The sequence below is a fragment of the Electrona antarctica genome (genome assembly GCF_951216825.1).
Source record: "Electrona antarctica genome assembly, chromosome: 2".
Lineage (NCBI taxonomy): Eukaryota > Metazoa > Chordata > Actinopteri > Myctophiformes > Myctophidae > Electrona > Electrona antarctica.
In genome coordinates, this window is record NC_136807.1 from 21,609,478 (window position 1) to 21,630,427 (window position 20,950).

Below are 20,950 nucleotides of genomic sequence, written 5' to 3' on the forward strand. Positions count from 1 at the left end.
CATATTCAGCATGTCTGCTACTAGTCCGCTGGCATATGGCCTGCATGGCAGATTCCTTGGGGGGCAGAGATCCTCCTCTCGGCCGTGGTAACACTTGGCAACTGAACTGGAAAATTGTTAAGTTAAACCAGCCTGCCTGCATCTGTCTCACTTATTTCCCCCTCCCTCTCCTCTCCACTCCTCTTCAATTTAGAATAAATTAATTTAGTTGACACCTTTTTATCCAGATGAAGGGAAACAATAGAATATAAGTCAGCATTAAAGTCGGATATCTTTCAACTGCAGGCACACTCCATCGCCAATCTCACCCATTTCCTTCTCTTCACAGGTGCAAGTCCTGGTCTCTCTCGGTCTCCCTCTCAGCGCGTCTGTGTTATTCCTCCGTCCTCCATCTCCTTTTGACCAGACAACATGCCTCCAGCGCTGGGCGGGCCGCAGGGGTACACCATTCCTGAGGGCGGCTGGGGATGGATGGTGGTGGTGGGGGCCTTCATCTCCATCGGCTTCTCCTATGCCTTCCCCAAATCCATCACAGTCTTCTTCAAGGACATTGAGATCATCTTTGATGCCACGCCCAGCCAGGTGTCCTGGATCTCCTCCATCATGCTCGCTGTCATGTATGCCGGAGGTGAGTGCAGCTTTGTGACATTATACACACACACACACACAAGCACACACACACACACACACACACACACACACACACACACACACACACACACACACACACACACACACACACACACACACACACACACACACACACACACACAAACATCATACAGTCCCTTTATTTTCTGCTGAAATTGTTGAAATTGTTGAAATTGAAACATTTACCAGCTCAGGTTTGTATCTCATCATTATAACGTCCTGGTTTGCATAGAAAAAAGACATAACAGGAATAAGAGCAAATAGAGCCTGGGCCGGTTTAGAGGTCCAGGCACCATGGCTGGTAATCCAGCATTACAGTGTCCCGATCCCATCAAACTTTGCTATGTGTCTTCCCCCCATCTCTCTCCCTGTTTCCTGTCAAGCTACTGTGTATCTATCAATAAAAAGGAAAAAAAAACATATATGAATGAATGAATGAATGAATGCATTAATTAATTAATTAATTAATTAATTAATTAATAAGCTAATAAGGGAGAGGGGCAACTTATCTTAGTGTAGCAGAGTGGCTCACAACGTCAGCCTGATGCCCCCCCCCCCCCACTTGAATCATAGGGATATCCCTTTAGCTTAGCGGTTAAGCTTTCCATGCAGAAGACTTGGGTTCGATTAGTGGTTAGTGTTACAATGGTGCCGTGACCCGGATCGGGTTTCCCCGTGGGAGGAGGTCAAAAGGGGGGTGAGTGTAGCAGAGTGTCTCACAATCTCAGCCCAATAGTCTCTAGTATCTCCCCCGAATCATTAGCTTGGCTTTCACTCACACCTCCTCCCCAGTATGAGTCTGGACTTTGGCCCATAGGCAGAGAGTATGCGGAAGCTGGAGAAATCAGGAAATGATCGGGTCTATCAGTGACTGCATTTGAACTGCTGTGCCGTACAACAGTGAAACGCAGCCTCTTATTGTTCCATGTGTATATGGTGATTCAACATACATGCTGCGGTACTTTGAAAACAACAATGGCTGCCCTCGACACAACAAGTTTAAAAGTTTCCGCAGAAACGATAAGAACAGCTCTCAGTCCAGTTATTTCAGATATAGACTCCGACATAATATCCGACATAGCTCGCTCGCTCACATAGAAGGTAGAAACTAAGGGACTGGTCGTTATTTAAATAGGAGGGGTAGCCTGGCATGACCAGACCAATATCACTGTAGATATTAGTCTGGAACTGCGGTGTGGAAGATTTATTTCCAAGTTACAAACAGATTCAAACATCACAGCAAAAACTTTGAATAGCGGGCTCTGATTAGACACCCACAACTCTGGGGTGAGTGAAATGTAATTGAAACTGAGGAGTGCCAGACCAATCTCCCCAGGGATTTACACTCCATACACTCCATGCCATTGCAGTTTTCCAACTAAAGATCCAAATTTAAATCTGGCAGCTATGGGATACATTCATTGACGTGAGGTGATATTATTCAGTCTGGTTACGGTTTATAAATGTTTCATTGTTATTGTTACAATCTGTCAATGTTTTAATTAGTTCCACTCACCGTGGGTAGGGTAGGGGGTACATACGTTGGTTAGACATCCTAACAGTCCGACAGGCATTAGTTCGACAACACCGTCACCGCCACGTTAGGTTTAGGGTTGGGTTTTGGGTGTCAGACTCATGACTGTAGGACTGTTAGTATGTCGGACCAAACACATGCACGATGCACCCGTGGGTAGTCCCGCTCTCATGGTCAAACACATCACTCGACCACAAATGCCATGCTCTTTCCCTCTCTCTGCCTCTGATCCTCATTTAATCCAGGGGTTGAGAACGGATAATGCACAGATGGCTTACGGTCAGCCTATACAACTGTCTGTATGAGGATCGGTTTGAACTTTAAGGACCTGCTCCCTACATGGAGCGACTTTTGCGTAAGTGGCATGTATGCTAATTACAGTTGCATTTGCAACTGTCATAATTAAATATTTGATGACCCACCCTGTCCACCCCCATTCTGCACCATACCAACCTCTCCCAAAACAGACCTTGTTTTTTAGTGCGATATCTTTTAAAGGACCACTTCACCACTTTTCAACTTCTCTTCCTATAATTGGTCCTAACTAATGTTCATGATAAAATACCACACATTTTTCCTACTCAGGGGCCATCCAGATGAGGACGATTTCGGTGTTTCTCGGGCAAGTAATTAGCCGATCTGCCCTTTTTGTCACACGGAGACGGCGTTTTGGGGGACTTTAACGGCTAATTTTGAAACTACCTTCCAGAGTGGGAAAGTTTGGAGACGCGACTTTCACGTCTCCGTGTGTACAGCGAATGCCGCCTAATTTGCTGAAACGGTGATGTCATAGTCCCCTCGCCCCCTCCAAACTAACTAGTGTTAATGGTTTATTTCACCATAACCACTTACATATAAGTATCACAGCTATTTTATATTTGCACATAATGTCTATAAATCTCTTCTCCAAAAATAGCCGATCTGCAGCCCGCATGCACGAGCTTGTAGAGGAGCTATTTTTGGAGAACAGATATAAATTATGGTGATTACCAATCCGGAAAGACAAGAAAAAAAACGGATCTTCTACATTATTGTTACTATTAAATGGTGTAGTGTAGAATAGATTAGTATATAGGCTATACAAGATAGGCAGCACAGCCACCGCACGTTCCTCTCAGGCAGGTCTGACTGCGCAGTGCACAGTGCAAAGCATGCATGGACCTCATCAAAGTGCTTCTCTTCTTGGGTGGAAATTAAACATTCTTTGTGTAACTTCAAAACGGCTTTGCATTGAGAGACCACAGGTAGGATAAACACATTGTTTACTGTCCATATTCCTCTATAAACGGCCTGTTTTCACTGTTTCCAATTGCTCTTTTTTTATACTTTTGTAGGCTATAGCCTATGTGCAATGATTAGCGCTGTGCTGCCACTGCCAGCAGGTGTAATCAATCTATAAACGAGCAATTATCTGACATTCAGAGGTGTTGCGCACCAGCGAATATATATTCAATCTCCAAAGTCAAACTCATAAATTCACAATGTACCATGCCGCTCCTCGTTGTGAGCTGTATGATGATCTGAGAGAGAGAGAGAGAGAGAGAGAGAGCACCCCTTCTCTCGAGCGAGAAGGGGTGCGTGTGCTCTCTCTCTCTCTCTCTCTCTCTCTCTCTCTGAATGTGTGAATCACTTACTTTGTGCGTGCTGCTCGTTTTCAGAAGAATTAATCCAAGGTTTGTCATATTATGATTTTAAAGTAGGCATCAACTTTAGCTGGTAAATCAGTGTGTGCAGAGTGAGAAGCATCACTGCTCTGCAACCTCTGCTGATTAAATTGATATGACCTAGATAGCCTATGTCATATGCGCATCTGAGATAATTAGTTATTTGGCAACACCTGTGTGAAATACCAATAGTATAATTTATAAAATGCTTTCATATTGCCTTAGAATAAGCTTTTTCTTTTTTTTGGGTGGCCATCTACAGGCCGGCAATATGTACTACAGCTGTATCTTGAAAACGAAGCAGTTTACCGGTCTCGTCTAGACCCGTACATAATTAACATAACCGCAATGTAGACGCAGTAAAGTTTTATATCGTTCACAAAACTTAGGCGGGGAACAGCCCGCGACGTCCTCGTGTAGTGAGGCCCTCAGTCTGTGTCTCATAGGAAGGCTGTGGGCAGTTCAGAAACCCGTCCACCAGTGACATCATCGATGGTGAATCCAAGCTAATAGAAACGGCAGGCTTTCTTTTCCTGAAAAGTTGCAATGCAAAAGTTGAAGCCATCGTTCTCACGATAATAAAAATCTAAATATATTTTAAAAGAAATCTTGTTTAAAAAAAAATCTGCCTAATGATGATGTCATTGGTGGACGGGTGTCCGAACTGCCCAAGCCCTCCTATGAGACACAGACTGAGTAGGAAAAAATGGTGGTTTTATCAGTGTTTTATCATGAACATTAGTGAGGACCAATTATATGTTGAAAAGTGGTGAAGTGGTCCTTTAACCACTATGATGTGGTCACATGTGTGATGACGTCAGCTTATTGTTACGCTGATTGGATAGATGAGTCTGTACTTCAAGTCAACTACTGACGCCCACTTTTCAAGTTGCCTATGAGACGAAGTCCAGACTGAGGAGGCAAGAGTGAATCCACATTATCAGTATGACCAAAGCCAGGCTACTGAATCATAGGGATATCCCTTTGGATTAGTGGTTAAGAGTTGGCTTTCCACACAGGAGACCCAGGTTCGATTACTGGGTGTTACACCAGTACTACACATTTTATACTGTGCAGGGGGTAACTTCCTGTTTAAAAAAATACCACATTGACACTTTTCCTCTGAGTGTCTGCAGGCATGCTTTATTGCAAGCGCAGGTTTGTGCCAGCCTGTTCTCGCACGCACGCATGCATGCACGCACGCACGCACGCACGCACGCACGCACGCACGCACGCATGCACGCACGCTGAGTCTTGCAGGTTTAGGAATATATGTGAGGCTTTTTGAGTGTGCATGTGTAAGGTAAATAGCCTCTCTCATTCCACTGACGGGGGAGGGGAAGGGAGAGAGATGGAGCGGTGGAGGGTGTTGTGTCTCTCTGTCTACAGGCTTTTTCTTGTGGTGCTTCGTGTTTCTCACAAGGCTTTATCTTATCTTGTTCCTCTCTGCTGACACAGAACGAAAACAAAAATAAGCATTTTTCTTACTCTTGCTGATTTCCTCCCTTCCTCCTCTTCTTCTTATCAGATCTTTTGCTAACTGTTTTCTTACATCTAGACACGACCATAATTATCCAAATAAAACTATATTTGTCTCCGCCAGTCCGAAAGGCATGGCCGAGCGTGTGTGTGTGTGTGCGTGCGTGTGTGCGTGCGTGCGTGCGTGCGTGCGTGCGGCACCGTTGGCCTGATCGCAGCGAAACTGTCCACATACACTCCCTGGATGCCAGAGATGAACCGCTGCCCCAAATGTTTCACATGGACCTGTTATAGCGCCACCAGGAGGCAAAACTCCTACAGATTTGTCCAAACATCACACAATTCGATACACAGTATCTTTATAGTCATTAAACAAAACTGTTCTTTTGATTTTTCATATTCTATCCTGATTAGCTAAGATTAGCTTCCAAAGTTTGTAGGAGTGCTCCGTATTGAACAAAATGCCTCAAATCATGAACACAGCATGCGATTGATGCATGCACAATGCACATTCCCACTAGGTCAGACTGATGCATGCACAATGCACATTCCTACTAGGTCAAGGAAGAAATGCCACAGACTGATGCATGCACAATGCACATTCCCACTAGGCCGAGGAAGAAATGCCACAGACTTGAACATTTTCAAAAATCACACCCGTGTGAACTGAGTGGTGCAACTCCGTGTGGGGGTCCCCGGGGGGTCTCCGGAACTTCCAGACCCACAGGAATGCGCCCAGGGTGCCAGCCCGGTTCCGGAGAAATGACAGAGTTACTGTGTGGGGGAATTAGCAGACATCTCTCTCTCTCTCTATCTCTCCATCTCTCATGCACGCTCCACATTGTAATTAGCAGGCAACAGTGCAACACTATCTCTCTCTGTTTCTAGCACAACAGCGCCACTTTTGCCCATATTGGTATATAAACATAGGAGGGACACAGGGACACGGGACACCACCAGAGACGGACATTGCTGTTCCTTGGAGTGGTTGCACTTGCACCACTCAAAAATAGGCCGATTCGTGTTTTTACCTATGACTGCACCAATCTGTGTAAAACATTTTATGCACACTACCTGCTCCCTAGAGGCCAAGGAAAAACCTTTGCCCTGCATTTTTCACGTCTGCCTTTTACAGCCAACATATGTAAAATATATATTTTTGATAATACTCCTTCAGATATATGGTAGAATATGGTACACATTCTAAACATTGCTGGCCCAGAATAACCTACCTGACCTGGCGGCGCCGGAGAACTGTGCTCCGAGGAGCAGTTTTTATAGTTTAGAGTCTTCCAAGGTGGGACTTAAGAAAGGGAGACAGTGACTTTAGTTTCAGACTTAACTCACACACTTATCTACCAGGCATTCAAGATTTGGAGAACATCAGGGCAACAGACCGTATACCCAACCATGGGCCCTATACTTAATTGACTGTATTCCCATGGGATACACTGAATAAAGCCAAAATTGCCAATCTACCAGCTCACAACCTGTTGTGTTGCAACGTGCTGTGAGCTTGTAGGATAATTGGCTATTTTGGGACGACTGTTCCCCCAGAATAGAGATGCTGGGCATATAGGCTGCCAATCTGCCTGACAGCGTGTTGTGAGTTCGACTCTCGATCCCGACGACCTTTGCTGCTTGTCACTCCCCATCTCTCTCCCGCCATTTCCTGTCTACCTACTATCCACTATCAATAAAGTTGATGTTAACTTACACAGGTCTCTCCTACACCAACTGAGCATAAGTGAATCAGTCACACACACCCACACACAAACACACACACACATATCCATGTGAAACATTTGGGGCAGAGGTTCATCTCTGGCATCCAGGGAGTGTATGTGGACAGTTTCGCTGCGATCAGGCCAACGGTGCCGGAGATTAGCTGGTCACAGACGCACGCACGCACGCACGCACGCACGCACGCACGCACGCACGCACGCACGCACGCACGCACGCACGCACGCACGCACACACACACACACACACACGCACGCACAGGAAGTCTGTTATCCACTCTTTGAACCAGGGTTATGTGTGGGAGGCTGAGGGAGTGGACATTGCTTTGTCCATAATCACTTTAGAATGACTCCTCCTCCCTTGGTTTTGTATCTCTCCCTAACTCTCCCTAATCCTAAATGGATTATTTGGTTTGCTCTCACCAACACATTCATCTAACATTTCTCCGCATTCTTATTTAGTATGGACTCACTTGGGTCAGTCGTTACACTCTCAGAGTTAAGCCTGATTTATACATAGTTGTGGCCATAGCCACTTGCCCAAATGTGCCCAAATGTGATGACCTCATCACATTTGTGATAACGGCTATGCCCTTTATAGCTCAAGGAGTGTTTGTCATGCAAAAGTATTGGTGCAGGCAGTGAGGAGCTACGACAGTGTTTCAGACATTCATTAATTCAGACATTGACTGAATTATAGTAGGATATTATATATATTGGTTGTTAATGGTACAACTTTCAGCAGTTGTCACAAAGTTTCCCAAGTTCACCAGCTCGGGCGCCCTAGCTAAATCATTAGAGCAGGCCCTGGGTTATATCTGTGCAAAATTTGGTGCTTTTAGATGGATTAGCGCAATATCACCCCTTTTCTCTCCCTGAGTGTAGCGCACATCCTTTTTCGCCAATTCATTGGACCTGTTCAAAGCAGAGCAGGCTGCCTGTTTTCATTGCCTGTACTCTGTTCAGTATGATATGCTCGCATGGAATGGGAACTGCTATGATTAGGAGGTGAAGCAGAATAGCAGTCATTGACGCCATAGTCAGATGTCAGTTGTTTGAATAGCACAGTCCACAGTCTGTTCATGTTCCTCACGTGGAGTGGATGTGGATGTAAAACAATACTCTTATTTGGATGCAGCATGCCATTGTGCATACCAATGGGCCCTCTGCCATTCTCCTCTGCAAGGGCACAAGGCGCTTTTGTGAGTCGCCAGTTGATGATGTCAGTATGTGGGCATGCCGTCTCGCTCACATTGGTCAGACATGAGGTGCTGCACGTACGCACGAACGAGCACATGCTCACTCATTCACAACTAAAACTCAGAGAAGGACAGAGGAAGCTGACTAACCAAAGAGGAGACTGGCCAGAACACACAGCCTAAAGACTTATGTCAGGTCACAAAAATGTGATGGGATTTGGATTTCATACTGCGGGGCAGTAGAGTAGACAACCACAATGAGCTGCAGAGCGGCAACACCAGTGAAAACAGGAATAAAAGGGACAGAGAGAGAGAGAGAGAGTGAGAGAGAGAGAGAGAGAGAGAGAGAGAGTGAGAGAGAGACAGTATTATATTTGACCACTGTTTTGGAAACCTGTATTTACCTTGAGTCTTAGTGATACCCTGCCATATTTAAATCATGGCCTTTTGTTTTTACTTCAGCAAACACCTTTTTAGCATGAAGTCGGTCAGATAAGGTGGTTGTCCAGAACCGCTGATTCGACAGATATGCCCATACAGTATGGGTATATAATGGGCATATAATGATAACCTTAGTTAGTATATGCCATATATGGACATAAAAGGGACACTCATAGACAGATAAGAGAGATCTCCATAAATGGGCATAAAAGGGACAGACAGACAGACAGACAGACAGACAGACAGACAGACAGACAGACAGACAGACAGACAGACAGAACGGGTACAGTTACAACCATACCGTATAACAGGGTAGGGAACGGGTACAGTGACAACCATACCGTATAACAGGGTAGGGAACGGGTACAGTTACAACCATACCGTATAACAGGGTAGGGAACGGGTACAGTTACAACCATACCGTATAACAGGGTAGGGAACGGGTACAGTGACAACCATACCGTATAACAGGGTAGGGAACGGGTACAGTGACAACCATACCATATAACAGGGTAGGGAACGGGTACAGTGACAACCATACCGTATAACAGGGTAGGGAACGGGTACAGTGACAACCATACCGTATAACAGGGTAGGGAATGCATTCCCAACTCGTCTAGTGTTAATGCCAATGCATTATTAACACACTGAACTTTTTTAAGACTCAATGTTTATTAAGTTTTAGATTTTACACAACAAAGTAAAAGAAAAATACAAACACAAGAAGCAATCAAACAAATATACAACAAATGTAAAATATAAGTAAGAAAATGCCATATATATAACCCTAACCCATGACCATATGTCCAGGTCTTACAAACAGGGTAAAGAAATAACATAGAATCAGCGTTTTTATTACAGGTGACGGGCACGTCTATGTCCTTTGAACTTTGGTCTTCTTGTTCTTCAGCATGCGATGTGCACAAGCCATGAGTGTGGAGAGTGACTGTGGCTGTGGTTACAGTATGTATTAATGCTCTTGTACTGGGACTGTTTCCGAGTGAGACAGAGATTTCCCCTCAGCCACTCAGTTTACAGTCCAGTGCATTTAGCCAATCGACAGAACCCTGCTTTGCGAGCTAGGGCCCCACTGAGCAGGATTTCCCTTTCGTGCTAGTGTCTCAGGGTGACTTTGCTGTCACTCAGACAGTTAGTAAGCCAAGGGGTGTGTGCAATATAATATCTGGCTATGTTATGATAAGGCTCAGTCCGTGGGAGGGACTGAAATTATCTTAGTCTTCAGTGTCTTTATAGTACAGTACATAAAGGTCACTGCTAATCATCAAGCATCGTGAATAGCGGTAGTTTTTCAGATTAGATTTGAGTGGTGCTAGCCACTCCTGTATGTATGTCTGTATGTATGTCTGTATGCTGAAACACCCCCCCCCCCCCCCCCCCCCCCCCCCACACACACACACACACACACACACACACACACACACACACACACACACACACACACACACACACACACACACACACACACACACAGAGGCCAGGGAGGAGTACAGTACAGTATGGAGTAGTACAGTACAGTACAGTACAGAGTACTAATTTGGAAGCACACCACTTAAGAATAGAGCCTAGAAGACAAATTGCTGAACATGGGAAGGATACAATTCAACCAACAAATATATTTATGGGAAATGGTCACATACAGTAGAGATTAGATTTTTCCTTGAGGTTTTTAATTACTCAAGCCAGCAGCCTATGCAAGTAGCCTATTGTTAGATTTATGCACACATTATGTTACAGTATGCAATGCACACATTATGTTACAGTATGCAATGCACACAAGGGTCCTCATTCACAAAGGAGAAATACACCAGAGTGTAACGGAAGCGTAACGGAAGCGTAAACAGATGCGGGAAATTCCGTCCGATCACGCAACGTTGTTTTGCCGTGCAATTCAAAGAGCGGTGTGTACCACAGGTACGCAGGTGTATGTTGTGAGGTACGCAGGTGAATGCGAGCGGGTGCCAAATGATCGGAAAATCAGCGGATAACTTCATTTGCATTGATCCACGCCCCATTTCACACCATAAAAGGCGTCAAGCATGACTCAGCAGACAGCAGTAAAAAAAAAAAAAAGAACTATAGGCCTTACAGCTCAAACGAAATAGAGGTCCTCCTGACGGAATGCAACAAAATAATGATATTTTCCAGTATAGTGGCTTCACAAATTAAAATAAAAATGATTGCTGGAAAGAAATTAGGCTATACTGCCGCGGTCAGTCAGTGCTGTGCAGATATATCATGAATATAGCCCTCTATTAATTTCATAATTCCACAGGACCACAAACAAGTTTTTGCACCATTGTATAAAGTATACCACTATAGGCCTACCATACAAACTGTACAAACTGACACTCAATCCATCAAAGGACAGGAAATTAAAAGAAAATGATCTGACCATGTCAAGCGCCGGAGCGACGACCACCACCTGCAGTCTCTTTTTTTACATCCATATACCATTACATTTGTGCGTGATTCTTTATATTGTCTATAGCCTACCATTAAACTATATAAATCATTTTCCCAAGCTTACAAAACGGTGAACGCTGCTCTGCACCGCTACAGCAATGGCAAGCTGACTTACCGTATAAAATGCAGCTTGGCCATTTATTTATTTAAGTTCGGGACCAAGGCAGCAAGCTAGCCTATACTTGGCAATTATATTATAAAGCCTTTTCTTTTCTATTGAACAATTGCTAATAGATTAATATCATCTCACTGTCATCTGTCTGAATGCCATGTGGAGAATGGATTTGTTCTGATCATGGACACGTAGGCATAGGCCTATAGCTATTTAAATCTTCAACCATATACGGCGGGTAGCCTCCTCTTTGTCAGATCTAAGTGCAGGTTCATTTCATGATGTCGTCATATTAAAATGATTCACGGGACATTTGGCACCAAACTTGATTGATCTCATGATGAGATCAATGTAGTAGCCTACAGCCTAGCTATAAGTTCCCCATATTATAATTAATTAAGGTGCACTGGCTTAAAACTATGACTGGCCGAATTGCACGCGCTGATGCAATAATGTGGACTTCTATATTTGTATAGGGCTAATTAGCCCTCGTGACTGCTGTCTGTCTGTCAGACCGGCATGTCTGTGAACCATAGAAATAATCTGTTCTGTCCGGGCCAGGCTCGCCGTTATATTCATTTTCCAATGTGAATTTCACCCAGATTGGACTGTCCACACACACACACCGACAGTGTGACTCAAAGGAGCTCCGTAACAAAACAATTTCAATAGGCCTACTGCAGGCATTACTACACTAAACAACGTTGGATTCGTACAGTGCAGAATGCAGATAAGTGTATGTTCTTATAATAATTGTGAGTTTGTTTTTTAACATGCAGCGCGAGTCCGCGAGAGCCGATCTACAAGCTCACAACGCGTTGCACTGCGAGTAGAAAGCTGTCAAGTGAGCAGCGCAATCGCGCATGCTAGAAATATCCTAATAAATAAATAAAAAGGTGTCGGGCTTGCAGGGGCAGTTTCTGTATGGGACTCTAGGCTAACCTGCCTCTAGAATGCTTGCATTTAGGCATACAAGTGATACTTGGCTTTTATATAAGCTATCATTTTTTGTATGTGCTGACCAATGTTGACACATGCCTACATATTTTATCTGAGGTTTGGGGACTTTTAATTGAGTCAGCATGAAGACTAAAGCCTTCTGAATAAATCTACGCAAGCAGTACACGACCCTCTGAGCTGGCGCAGCTTATAGCGGAGTTTCCGACCAAACAACGTCACCGTCAAGTTCACGTTCAACTTCATGAATTCCCACGTAATGTGGGAATCCACGTAAATGCCTGTCCGCTCACGCTCCGCTCACGTTACGTAACGTTATGAGCGTAAACGCCGTTGTGAATGAGGACCATTATGTTACAGTATGCAATGCACACATTATGTTACAGTATGCAATGCGCTGCAGGGTATTGTAATCAGTCCTGTCTGTTTGTGTTTGTTGGTTTGTTGGTCAGATGTGTAGATTTTCGTGAAATTTAGAAAGAAGGGCCAACTAAATGATTTACTTTTGTGTCGAAAAAGTCAAAGCTCAAGGTCAAAATCAAGAATGTGTTGTTTGACTTTCATGAAACTTGGTGAGAATAATTAGTATGCTGTCCCGAAGAGATGATTATCTTTTGGGTCTAAAAAAACTCAAAGGTCAAGGTGGCAATCAAGAGAACAATAGATCATCTTACAGGCAGGGTTGACACCCCCTGGTGCATTTGTTATGGTGATCTGATTGCCTGAACAAAGAAATTCTGAGAAAAAAAAGGTTAAAATAATAGCCGGTGGATATCCACCGGCACGCTATTATTTTAACTTTTTTTTTCCTGCAATGAATTGACGTGTTGGAGGAATATGCCGGATCTTTGCCAGGGATAACCCTGTCAGTTCTTGGAGAGAGCAACACAAAGTATATCAATGCTCTTATCGTATTTGTTTTATTCCTCTCTGACTCATCATCACCTGTTCTTGGTCTATTTGTATTCCTCTTCATATGATAATTTGATTTTATTATATAATAATATGGTAGAACATTGTGTCTGACTGTAGAATACAAGATTAGAACAGAGGCAAGGTGTCGGCCCTGTCATGTAGAATCTGTCAGCTACTAATTACAACATATGAGCATCACTGCATGCAAAATTGGGGACATGTCACAGCTGAAACATTTTATTCCGAAACCGGGTCATGATCCTTTTTGCAGACAGAGCCATGTGCTGCTCTCTCCTCTCGCCACTGCACTCCTGGCTGTCCTCTCTCTCACAAAGAGAGAGAGAGAGAGAGAGAGAGAGAGTGGGATATGGGGAGAACTAATTGTTTATGTAATATCTCAGAGAACACCGATCACTGCCCCCTTTGTCTCTTGCCAGACCACAAGAAAGACTGTCACAAATGATTTGTGTCCCTGTACGCGTGTTTGTGCGTCACTAAGGACACACTTGTGTGCGCTTTGCTGTTTCTGTGTGTGTGTGTGTGTGTGTGTGTGTGTGTGTGTGTGTGTGTGTGTGTGTGAGTGTGTGTGTGTGTGTGTGTGTGTGTGTGTGTGTGTGTGTGTGTGTGTGTGTGTGTGTGTGTGTGTGTGTGTGTGTCTTTTTTGTCCACTTGGCAACAGCTCTCTCACCAGGAATTCCACTGCCATAGAGGAGTTGTATAAGTCTATAGTGATTGCAGTGTTAATTTAAAATAAGAGTTTAAAATGGGGCTGCATCAATAATGTTTACACTCTCAGAGTTAGCCCATTTTAACCTATTCTAACCTATACATGTTTATACCTTAACACCGGGAACCTGTCTACGTAATTTTAGATGTTGCTATATTTATCTCTCTGTAGCAGATTATTTTCTATTCCTTTTTCCAAGTAAACGCCAAAGACTTAAAAAATATTACATTATTATTTCATGTTTCCTACTGCTACAGAAAGTTTTTCAGAAAACAGTATTTAGAAGGTGTTTTTAGAATAATCCTCAGGTCTAAATGTGTTGGGGTACATTTGTTAGGGTGTCATGAATGTTGTGTGTGTGTGTTTGACATACAGTACATACTGTACCATCAAAGCCAATTATGTACATGGCTCCTTTCTATTCATGGTGTGGCACTTGGAAACGTTGTGCTGCCTGCAACAACCCATCACACCAAACATGGCAAGCAGCCAAGTCACCATTGTGCTACTCATACAATGACAGACATATTACTTTTTGTTTTATTTTGCAATCTGCGCTGCATTTTTGTATGAAACGTGCTATACAAATAAAGTGTATTATTATTAGTAATAATAATACCGTGCCTAGGTTGCCTCTAGGCAGTGCCGAATCAACCCCTCCGAGGGCCCTGGAGCAACATCAAATCAAAAGGCTTCATGCATGCGCGCTTCGCGTGCGTGCGTGTAACACAATTAAGAACGACACTTTTTGCGTTCACACGCCCAGTGAATGAACGTGCGTGCGTTCAGCACACTGCCAGCACTATCGCCGCTGCTCCCATAGTTATATAAGGCTGCTCCCCAACGCTGTATCTGCTATTTTCAAGTCTCCTCCCACCGAGTGGTTAAGAAACTGTTGGACGACCAAAAACACTAGCTGGGGTTCCTGTGTTGTGTTACATTGAAATCGGTGACTATGAATACGGTTTTGACGGAAGCAACAATTTTTAATTGTCTGTCACACAGGGCCCTGCAAGCTGCGGGCCCTGGAGTTTAAGCTCTACTAAATTCCATTGCTAATCCGGGCCTGCCTTAGGACATAGCAAGGGTAGAGGGCCTCTACCCTGTACCCTTGCCATGTCCTAGAGGTACTGTAGGTATTTTGTACATGCTTGCAGCCGTACACATGTGCGTGCCTCTGCTAATGTGGTTGGTATACAAATTTCAAGGGCAGATCTCCAAGGGATTTAAGCCTACATAGGGATAATGGATTCCAACTAACAGTACTCTTGAGGAATGGCAATGAATGGCTGGCTTGAATGGGGGCGTATTGGAGAGTGGCTGTATGGACCCGTTTATCCGTTCATCTTCTTCTACCAAAATATTCTGTGTGCGCAAATCTCTCTATACACAAATAGTAATACATGCCATAGGAAATGCAGCGCGCACTACATTGCATCCATACAACTGTCCCATTTACTGTACACTTGAATGAAAATGCATTCTTGCACAATACCTATTGGTAGGACTGGTGGACTACAGAACATCTGGGAAGGTATTATGCTGACATGGCTTCTACTTGGAATTATCCTATTCTTCTTTGTGCAAAATCAATAGTGTATTGACTGATTGCCAAACCTCAAAGGAAAGCAAAACATAGCAGAATGTTTGTACTGTAGACCATCAGGCTTCTGATTATAACCATTTTATTAACAGCACCATACGGACACTGTCATATAGGTCATTGGTGCACTACGATGGGCACGCTGATAGCCACCCCAACCACAGACTTTTTCAGATGCTACCACGTGGTAAGTGGCTTCGTGGCCACAAAGCCACTGGCACTAGATTGCTAAACCATTACCTCCCACGACAATCAAGCTTATTAACGATCAGACTCAGAAAAAAATATTAATAATAATAATACATAGAAGCACCACCTTGACTGCCTGTCTGACTGAAGTCAGAGGCAGCCTGAGGCGTGAATAAGGTAATATGCAATATGCCAAAAGCCACTGGCACAGATCACTTCAGAGCTTTTACAGACTCACAAACAATACATGTTTTTACAACCTACCTAGCAGTAAGAACATTAGCACCTTACGTTCCTTGTGTTTTCCAAAAAATGAGTTATACACCCCTGAATTATGGACATACCGTTAATGTTGCTGTCTAGCAGAAACGGTATGTCCATATTTCAACTTTTTATGTTTTCTCCACACAAAAGTAGCAAAAACAGCTGATCTACAAGCTCACAATGAGTCACCATACACTGACACCACGGCGCGTAAACAGCGCCTCAAACTGTGACTCCGCCCACCACCGGGGGAAGTTGTGATTTGCGCTCGTTCACTGCAATGCAATTTGCGGCATTTTAAAAACAATATTGAGCAGAGTAGCGATTATCAAACGTATTTGCAATGCCATACGTTGAAAGATCTGTTGCCCGTGGACAAGGCACGCTACCTCCGCAAGTTAGATAGCATCGGCATAGATGTTTGTCCGTATGTGATTACGGATTGGACCAAGTTGCATTGGCAGCCATAGAAAATTCTTACCCCAGGCTAAAACCGGATGTGACGTTTTTGGGCGTTCCTGTCTAGCGTGGTGTCAGTGCATGTATATGATGCATTGTGAGCTTGTAGATGTACTACCTTTTTTTGGAAATGTAAAGGAAGTGAAAGAGTGAATTTTATAAATATTTAACAAGTGAAAGGTATTGACAAGAGCTTCAAACTGCTAATAAAGTATCAATTAATTAATCAATTAATTCGGACTAAATCATAACTACATTGGGTCATTTGGAACACAGATTCTCTATTCCCAATTTCCTGAAAAGTATCACTTAAGTTTTGGACAAGGTTTTGACAGCGACTACACTATTCATTCACTATATACCATGGACCAGGAAATGAAACCCAATGCATTTTTCCCATAGACATTTCATAAAGTATTTATTTAAAGACGGTTACGCCACGGACAAAGCCAACTCGAGTCGTGACAACTCATGACAACACAAACAATATTTTGGACCAAACAAATAATTACAAAGAAGAAAAACAACAAAAAAAGTGTTGTAACCTGCCGTTTTTTTCTTCTTTCTAATTATTTGTTCGGCCCCAAAAATTTGTTGTCATGATTTGTCACGACTCGAGTTGGCTTTGTCCGCGGCGTAAACGTCTTTAAATAAATACTTTCTGAAATGTCTATGAGGAAAATGAACGGAGAATCATTTCCTGGTCCATGGCAAGGACAGTCTAAGAAGGATGAGACGCGAAGACCGTACGGGCGACGCCATGTTGCTTTGGAAGGAAAGAAACATGCGCAATGGCCTATATGCAGCCAACACTTCCGCGTTCAGCTTCCTTGGTCTCAACTGCGCATGTTTCTTTCCTTCCAAAGCAACATGGCGTCGCCCGTACGGTCTTCGCGTCTCATCCTTCTTAGACTATCCTTGGTCCATGGTAAGGGGCGGGACTGCGACGCTCTATTGCATGCATAATGTTCACTCATGAAGCAGTTCAGGCAGCATCAGTCAGAGACTTTTTTGTGGCCTATCGCTCTAGCTTCCCTCTCTTTCCTTTTTAGTTTTTAGTTTTTTTTGCCCTATACCTCCACCTGCAGGTGAACAATGGGAATGGTTCAGAGTTTTTGCTGTCTTTGTTAGAATCCTGCATGTTGGTTTCGTTGCTCAGTAATAAATTATGCACTCTGGCTGTGTAACAGTGTAACCCACCATCAGTCTTTGTTGATTTGCATCTCAATAATATATATGGCAGCAAACAATAATGTTCACATCATGATTCGTAGATCCATGGTATGTAATAATATTCAACTCCCTCTCTGTTTTCTCTCCAGGTCCAATCAGCAGTATACTTGTGAATAAATTTGGCAGCCGACCGATAATCATCCTAGGTGGCTGTCTGGCGGGATCGGGGCTGATCTGTGCTTCCTTCTGCAACTCCCTGTCGGAGCTCTACTTCTTCATTGGAGTGGTGGGAGGTCAGTAGACCTTTTTTCACTCCAGCTTCAATATACCACGTAGTAGTTCTAAATAATGTAGCATGTAGCATGTAGCATGCGTCAGATCCTCATGCAAACCCCCCATCTGTTATTTTTCCCATCTCCTCCAGGTTTGGGCCTGGCATTCAACTTGAACCCGGCCCTCACCATGATCGGCAAGTACTTCTTTGAGAAACGGCCCATCGCCAACGGCATAGCCATGGCTGGTAGCCCTGTGTTCCTGTCCACACTGTCGCCTCTCAACTCCTGGCTGTTCGACTTCTTTGGTTGGCGAGGCAGCTTTCTCATCCTCGGAGGACTTCTTTTCAACTGCTGCGTGGCTGGCGCCCTCATGCGGCCCATCGGGCCCAAACCCCAGCCAGCCATGAGTGCCATCTCGGCAGCGGGCGAGCCACAGCCCAAGAAGACGGTGATGCAGACCATCAACAGCTTCATTGACCTGACGCTGTTCAAACACCGCGGCTTCCTGCTCTACCTCTTCGGCAACGTCTTCATGTTCTTTGGCCTCTTTTCGCCTCTCGTTTTTCTCTCCAACTACGCCAAGAGCGAGGGCATCGAGAAGAACAAGGCGGCTTTCCTGCTGTCAATCCTGGCTTTCGTGGACATGTTTGCACGGCCCTCCATGGGCCTGCTTGCCAACACCAAGTGGGTGCGCCCCAGGATCCAGTATTTCTTCGCCGCCTCCGTCCTCTACAACGGCGTGTGCCACCTGTGTGTGCCGGTGACGACTGACTACACCGGCTTTATAATCTACGCCATCTTCTTTGGCTTTGCATTTGGCTGGCTGAGCTCGGTGCTGTTCGAGACGCTGATGGACCTGGTGGGAGCCCAGAGGTTCTCCTCGGCCGTGGGCCTGGTCACCATCGTGGAGTGCGCTCCGGTGCTGCTGGGCCCACCGTTGACAGGTGAGGAGGTCACAACAACGCAGAGGGACGGATGTCATTCATTTATTTGTTCATGGTTTTTTACATTGTGGCTCTGCAGGAGTATAATATATAATATACTGTTTTGTATAATATATATATATATTATACAAAACAGTATAATTTTATAGTGGAAGTTAGAGAACAGCGGATGAGCTTTTTTGTCACCCGAATCCGCATGTGCATAATTATAATCCGCCCGTTATCCGACCGCAATTTATTAATTAATCCAATTTATTAATCCGCACCACCCGCAATCCGCTGCGCAGGGAAGCGCCCAGTGTATACAGTATAGCCAATCTACAAGCTCACAACGCGACGCTGCGACGCGTTGTGAGCTTGTAGATCGGCTATTTATACTACTTGTACAAACAATGTCACTCACCACTCTCTCGACAGTTCACCAATGTTACGTAGTGGTTGTATATATCCATTTCCATGGTAACACGCCGTCCACGTTTTCGCGACGTATTTTCATACAGCATATCCAGCGGTCATCGGCGGCAGGGTAAAGAACTTAATCACTCCCAGTCCCACGCCGAACGTATATTCCTCCCTTCTGTTTTACTTAGTTTTAAGTTTCTCTCAGACTCACTAGCTGCCTGTTAGCAACTTTAGCGTAGCTGCCTGTAGGAGACCACTGTGTTGTTGTTGTTGTTGTGCAACAGGACCCAACTTCATAGGCGGCTAATTTGTGCCAGATCATGGAAAATGATTAAATTAAAATACTACTACCAACGCACGCACGCCGAGATTGTGTGCGTTTTAAAAGCTATAATAAGCATATTTATATACTTTATTATGCCATTACTTTATTTCCCGCATTATTTCACCCGCGGTTTATCCTATATTAATTTATAATAATATGAATTGACCCTAATCCACCCTAAACTGCGGTTCACCCGCGGCAACCGCGGCTAAATCCGCCACCCGCTGGTCTCTAGTGGAAGTCAAATGGGCTCTGATCAGACTGAAACCTTGCCCAAATTTGGAGTCATACATTATGCTTTAGATATGTCTAAAGAGCTACTACGCTCAAAACCTCACCTTGGTGGTAATAAGTAACTTTGGAGCTGGATCCAGTGTGTGGACTATTTTTTCCTTTAATATTTATCTCTGCCCAGCACTAAGCCTTTTTAACTTTGGACAGTTTCTAGACATTATAAATAATACATTTTGGCATCAATGTTGAATAGTAGCATGTAATTACAAGTCATGTTTTAAATGTCTGAATGTAAAAACTGAAGCCTCTCTCTCTCTCTCTCTCTCTGTGTGTGTGTTCACGCAACAGGTACTTTCTTCAACTACTATGGCAACTACCACTACACCTACTACACCTGTGGTGCCATCCTCGTCCTCTCCAGCATCATCCTCTTCATTGGAATGGGTACCAACTACCGCCTGCTGGACCGGGAGAGGAAAGCGGAGGAGGCCAAGGAGAGGGAGGGGCTCGGCAAGGAGGAGCAGGCGGCCATGCTGGCCCCTTCCTCGCCCTCCAAGGGCGAGGAGGAGACGTCGGCCGTCGTATTAGACGAAGTGGCAAAGATGGACGAGGACACCGTGTAGAGACTGGAATATACACACATACACACACACACACAAGCACACGCACACACACACACAGAGACCCTGCAAGAGCCACCAGTGAAGCACCCTCCCGTCACCACCACCAACCCATGCACTTTACCGAGGTGACATTGTTGCAGCTATCTATAACACCTAGTGTTGTGACACTTAGCAGAGCTGAGTTTCAGTATTGTAGCATCTGACGGTATTGGTGTGGCTTTGGTAAAAATCTAATCCTCTGCAAGAACACGCACACACGAACACATGCACACACACACACACACACACACACACACACACACACACACACACACACACACACACACACACACACACACACACACACACACACACACACACACACACACAGACAGACAGACAGATACACTGACTCCACTGACAGTTGTTGGGGGATTACATCACTGAGTACATTACTCTCAGGGTCTTGAGACACAGACACAGAGCCAGAGACACATTTTCACTGTCGAATCAGATTACATCTTAGCTCTGCCTCAACTCTGCACAGGTCCAAGTGAGCACACACATTACATTTG

The 20,950-nt window shown here is 44.4% G+C and overlaps 1 protein-coding gene across 1 annotated transcript in view; it reads left to right on the plus strand.

Moving 5' to 3' along the window:
* The window catches only part of LOC306943335 (monocarboxylate transporter 1-like), a 42,635-nt gene extending 21,951 nt beyond the window's left edge, over positions 1-20,684 (plus strand). Inside the window, exons 2-5 of the mRNA XM_079529598.1 lie at positions 329-628; positions 17,743-17,886; positions 18,018-18,812; positions 20,122-20,684. Coding sequence (XP_079385724.1) covers positions 412-628; positions 17,743-17,886; positions 18,018-18,812; positions 20,122-20,396 — 1,431 coding nt within the window. The 5' untranslated portion in view covers positions 329-411 and the 3' untranslated portion in view covers positions 20,397-20,684. The remainder of the gene's footprint in view (positions 1-328; positions 629-17,742; positions 17,887-18,017; positions 18,813-20,121) is intronic.
* The last annotated feature ends 266 nt before the right edge of the window (positions 20,685-20,950 follow it).